This window comes from Nematolebias whitei, chromosome 8 (genome assembly GCF_014905685.2).
Source record: "Nematolebias whitei isolate Nwh7 chromosome 8, NemWhi1, whole genome shotgun sequence".
Classification (NCBI taxonomy): domain Eukaryota; kingdom Metazoa; phylum Chordata; class Actinopteri; order Cyprinodontiformes; family Rivulidae; genus Nematolebias; species Nematolebias whitei.
Window position 1 is genome coordinate 1,259,171 of NC_056505.1, and position 5,909 is coordinate 1,265,079.

At 44.5% G+C, this 5,909-nt stretch overlaps 1 protein-coding gene across 1 annotated transcript in view; it reads left to right on the forward strand.

The window, feature by feature from the left end:
* The window catches only part of LOC119412961 (protein unc-13 homolog B), a 141,509-nt gene that overhangs the window by 27,831 nt on the left and 107,769 nt on the right, over positions 1–5,909 (forward strand). The window contains exon 6 of the mRNA XM_037679971.1: positions 5,412–5,486. Within this exon, the coding sequence (XP_037535899.1) occupies positions 5,412–5,486 (75 nt within the window). The remainder of the gene's footprint in view (positions 1–5,411; positions 5,487–5,909) is intronic.

The window sequence follows — 5,909 nt, forward strand, 5'->3', positions numbered from 1 at the left end:
CCCGCTGCAGCGCCACAGCCCTCCATGTTGCCCGCTGCAGCGCCACAGCCCTCCATGCCATCTGCTGCAGTGCCACAGGCCTCCATGTCTGCATCACCTGCTGCAGATGTGGCCCCATCTCGAGGTATTGGAGGGTCGCCCGGCTTTTCACCCTGGACATTGCTACTTGTCGGACGACCTCCTGGCTGACCACCCGAGCCCTGGAACAGCTCTGGACTGCCCTTCTGGCTGCCAATTTCATGCCTTGTCTCTTGCCTTGTCTTGCCTTGCCCCCTCGTCTGTTTTTGGACTTCTCGCCTTGCCTTGCCCTCTCTGGATTTTTCTGCATATCAGACCATGGTAATGACCCTTGCTCTCCCTTGACTCCCCTTTGGATTATGTTTCGGTTCTGGTTTCTCTTCTCTTCTTCCCCTTGTTTGATCTTTGCTTTCACTACTGGACCACAAATCTGGATTGCCCCACCACAGACCATGAACGGCTTCATCCTGCTCTGCTTCTGCAGACAACAGCACCTGCCACGTACAGACTGAGAAGATTGGACTCCTACCTATTGTCCAGGTGGGAGTCCAATCTTCTCAGTCTGTACGTGGCAGGTGCTGTTGTCTGCAGCAGCAGAGCAGAATGAAGCTGTTCATGGTCTGTGGTTGGGTAATCCAGATTTGAGACCCATGAGTGGTGTAATAATTTGGCACTGGTGGAGAGTGAGAATGGGGCTTATAAATGGTGCAGAGCAGGTGAGCTAGATGAGAGCTGAACAGGTGAGTGGAATTAGGGCTGATTGCTGTGAGAAACAAGGGAGGTGTGGCATGGCTTGGAAGGAGTAGGCTTGAGCTGGAGATGGGTGATAGGCATTACAAAGCAGAGGAAGAGAAACTATGGCATGAGGGGCTGTAACAATAGCAGGAGGGAGTGAGTGTGAGACAGGGGCCAATGGGGGGGTCAGCGGGGGGCGCTGACCATGACATTCATCTTAAATTTAATATGTGCAGCTTAGTGACAGGTGGCTGCTGTACTGTCTCTACACCCATGACTGCAGCCCGGCCCACAACAACAACCTCATCGTCAAGTTCGCTGATGACACCACAGTGGTCGGACTAATCTCAAGGGGAGATGAGACATTTTACAGACAGGAGGTCCTGGAGCTAGCAACCTGGTGCTCAGAGAAAAATCTGGCTCTGAATATCAAAAAAACCAAGGAGGTAATTATTGATTTCAGGAAGCACAGCACCAACCTAGCCCCCCTTTACATCAATGGCGAATGTGTGGAGAGGGTTCACACTTTCAGATTTCTTGGTGTCCATATCTCTGCTGACCTAAACTGGAAAGAGAACACCACAGCGGTCATCAAGAAGGCTCAGCAGAGACTACACTTCCTAAGAGTCCTTAAGAAGCACAACCTGAACACCAACTTGCTGCTGACCATCTACCACTCGTCCATCGAGAGCCTGTTGACGTACTGTATCTCAGTATGGTACGGCAGCTGCACCCTGGCTGACAGGGAGAGGCTTCAGAGAGTGGTCAAAACAGCACAAAAGATAATTGGCTGCCCTCTCCCCTCCCTGATGGACATTTACACATCACGCTGCCTCAACAGAGCAGAAAGCATAATCAAGGACTGTTCACACCCGGGTTTTGAACTGTTTGACTTGCTACCTTCAGGGAAACGCTACAGGTGCATCAGAACAAGAACAAACAGATTCAAGAACAGTTTTTTCCTGAAAGCCATCACCACACTGAACTCACACATGCACTGATTTAATCATCTAACCTCCCAAACCCCTGGACTTCTATTGTGCAATACTACTGACATTTCATACTCTCAGTCACCTTAACTACCTCACTGATATCCATCATGTGCAATATAATTGTGTAATACTTGTATTTTTTAACTTTCATAGTGCTATTATATCTATATTGCGTTACATTTTTTTTATATTTTTAGTGTGTGTTAGTGTTTAGTGTGTGTTTCTTAAGGCATGTTTTTGCACTGAAAAAAAGAGTGGCTCTTAATTTCATTGTACTTGCGTATAATGACAATAAAGGCATTCTGATTCTGTTCTGTAGCCTGGGAATTATGGTATATATTTTGTAATTAGTATATGATTGTTTTGAGCTGTGGCGTTTTCCACCCACCTATAAATAGGCTGGCCCCAGGGAGCTCTCTCTCTCTCTCTTCTGCTCTCTTCTTTTTTTTTTTGCTTGTTCTCTGGCCACCCTAGGGTTTTTTGGCTCTTTTTCCTCTTGCTCATCCTGTCACCATGATGTGTCTCGACAGTGTAGGCGGCAGCCACCGGCCTCAGCCTGACACTATTTTTTTTACTTTTTTTCTGCTTTTTGTAGTGATTTTGGCCGGGTGGTACTGGTTGTCCTGTTCTCCCTTCTTTCTTTGCAATAGGTGTTTTTTTTTAGACTTTTTCTAGTTTTAGTCCGGTACCAGCAGTGGCTTAGACGGCCATGCATAGGGTTGGTTCCCTGCAGTACCTTTTTCTTCTGTTTGACTGGCTCGCCAGGTCCATCTTTCTGTTCAGTACTTTGGGGTTCTGTGTTTTTGTTTGGACACAGGAAGTGGGGATTCTTAACCTTTTTTCCCCCACAAGAAGCAGTTTTAATAAATAGAATGTTTGAACCCTCATGTTTGAGTCACCTGTCCTCCTTAAAACATGTTGTGCCCTTGGTAGACATAACATATGGTCCTCTTTGATCATGTGAACATCTAGTTCTGGATGTCATCAGCAAACTGGTTGACCCACTGTGAGAAGGTGCTATTTATAATACTGGGTTTATTGCAGCTCCTCAGACTGAAGAAGTATTTTGGATAAGACAAAATGTTTCAACAAGAACAATCCATCCAGAGGACCTGACTCAACCTGATTAGATTTTTCTACATTGAGCAGCATCATGATACCAAACAGTTGGGCTCCTGGGTTCTAAAGTTTGATTTGGCTTGAGACGAGTTCATCTGAAATTTTCTGCAAAGCTAAATTCACTATGATGTGAAGAAGGAATCAAAATACAAAGTACTTTATATGCTTTCTAAACCTTTTAAATTACTTCCTGTGCTTCAGAACAATGCACTTTACACAAACCAGTCCATGTACAGGTCCTTCTCAAAAAATAGCATATTGTGATAAAGGTCATTATTTTCCATAATGTAATGATAAAAATGAAACTTTCATATATTTCAGATTCATTGCACACCAACTGAAATATTTCAGCTCTTTAATTGTTTTAATACTGATGATTATGGCATACAGCTCATGAAAACCCAAAATGCCTGTCCCAAAAAATGAGCATATTTCATCCCACCAATGAAAGACAAGTGTTTTTAATACAAAAAACACCAACCTTCAAATAATCATGTTCAGTTCTGCACTCAATACTTGGTCGGGAATCCTTTTGCATGAATGACTGCTTCAATGCGGCGTGGCATGGAGGCAATCAGCCTGTGGCACTGCTGAGGTGTTATGGAGGCCCAGGATGCTTCGATAGCGGCCTTAAGCTCATCCAGAGTGTTGGGTCTTGTTCTCTCAACTTTCTCTTCACAATATCCCACAGGTTCTCTATGGGGTTCAGGTCAGGAGAGTTGGCAGGCCAATTGAGCACAGTAATACCATGGTCAGTAAACCATTTACCAGTGGTTTTGGCACTGTGAGCAGGTGCCAGGTCGTGCTGAAAAATGAAATCTTCATCTCCATAAAGCTTTTCAGCAGATGGAAGCATGAAGTGCTCCAAAATCTCCTGATAGCTAGCTGCATTGACCCTGCCCTTGATAAAACACAGTGGACCAACACCAGCAGCTGACATGGCACCCCAGACCATCACTGACTGTGGGTGCTTCACACTGGACTTCTGGCATTTTGGCATTTCCTTCTCCCCAGTCTTCCTCCAGACTCTGGCACCTTGATTTCCGAATGACATGAAACATTTGCTTTCATCCAAAAAAAGTACTTTGGACCATTGAACAACAGTCCAGTGCTGCTTCTCTGTAGTCCAGGTCAGGCGCTTCTGCCGCTGTTTCTGGTTCAAAAGTGGCTTGACCTGGGGAATGCGGCACCTGTAGCCCATTTCCTGCACACGCCTGTGCACGGTGGCTCTGGATGTTTCTACTCCAGACTCAGTCCACTGCTTCCGCAGGTCCCCCAAGGTCTGGAATCGGCCCTTCTCCACAATCCTCCTCAGGGTCCGGTCACCTCTTCTCGTTGTGCAGCGTTTTCTGCCACACTTTTCCCTTCCCATAGACTTCCCACTGAGGTGCCTTGATACAGCACTCTGGGAACAGCCTATTCGTTCAGCAACTTCTTTCTGTGTCTTACCCTCTTGCTTGAGGGTGTCAATGATGGCCTTCTGGACAGCAGTCAGGTCGGCAGTCTTACCCATGATTGTGGTTTTGAGTAATGAACAAGGCTGGGAGTTTTTAAAAGCCTCAGGAATCTTTTGCAGGTGTTTAGAGTTACGTCGTTGATTCAGATGGTTAGGTTAATAGCTTGTTTAGAGAACCTTTTCATGATATGCTCATTTTTTGGGACAAGCATTTTGGGTTTTCATGAGCTGTATGCCATAATCATCAGTATTAAAACAATTAAAGACCTGAAATATTTCAGTTGGTGTGCAATGAATCTGAAATATATGAAAGTTTCATTTTTATCATTACATTATGGAAAATAATGACTGTTTAATAGTTTGTCAGGGGCGCATGATGGGACAGTGGTGGCACAAGAAGTTAGAAGATGGGCCTGTGATCGAAAAGTTGCAGGTTCAACTCCCGGTACCATCAACATCAAAATGTGGGTGGAAAAGGTGAAACACCCACACCTGCCTCCACCCTCATTCGCCACTCTGGGCCCCTGAGCAAGGCCCTTAACCCCACCATCTGCTCCCTAAACAGGTCTCTTGAAAATGAGTTCTTGTGGCTCAATGAAACTACCTGGATAAATAAAGAGTAAATGAAAAAGAAAAAAAAAGATGTGCTGTATGAGGTACTCTTGCTCAACATGAGATCAGTTTAGTGCAGATCTCTGGGATGAAAGACAGCGGGTGATTGGCATTCTGAAAGCTGCTTGTTTCTTCCTTATTTGTAAGATCCTACTGGTGGAAAAAGATGGATGCTCTTTCAGTCGGGACCATACAACACGGCAACACATTTTACTGAATTCCAAAAAAAAGAATTTATGAATTTTAAAAAGCTACTATTTTGTTTTGTGCAGGTTTTGAGAAACGATAGAATAATTTTTTGTTTTGTTTTTGTTGAATGTCCAGAGGACCAGATTGAACTTTTTTAGAAACGATGGAAGTGTTTTGTTTGTTCAGACTTTAAAGAAGCAAACATCGTTTGATGTTTTCTGAGGTGAAAGCTTCTTATTTCCTCGTCACTTCGACGCTTTAACTCTTTTCTGTTCCTGCTCTTCTTCTAGTCCATGATCCAGTCCAGGAAGGCTGGACTCACCCACTGCCAGGCCACACGGACCTCACTGAAGGACCAAGACCTTGTGGGTTATCTATCACACACACACACACATACACATGCACACGCACACACACACACAAACACACAGACAAACAGTCTTCAGTACCAAGCAGCGGAGTATTTATATTTCTAGAAATGTATTTGTACATTTTTCTGATGTTTGTTTCTAAATGTAACTCCTCCCACTCTAGTCGTCTGTTTCTAAATGTAACTCCTCCCACTCTAGTCATCTGTTTCTAAATGTAACTCCTCCCACTCTTTAGCGTTTGAAATGTAACTCCTCCCACTCTAGTCGTCTGTTTCTAAATGTAACTCCTCCCACTCTAGTCGTTTGTTTCTAATGTAACTCCTCCCACTCTAGTCATTTGTTTCTAAATGCAACTCCTCCCACTCTAGTCGTTTGTTTCTAATGTAACTCCTCCCACTCTTTAGCTGTTTGAAATGT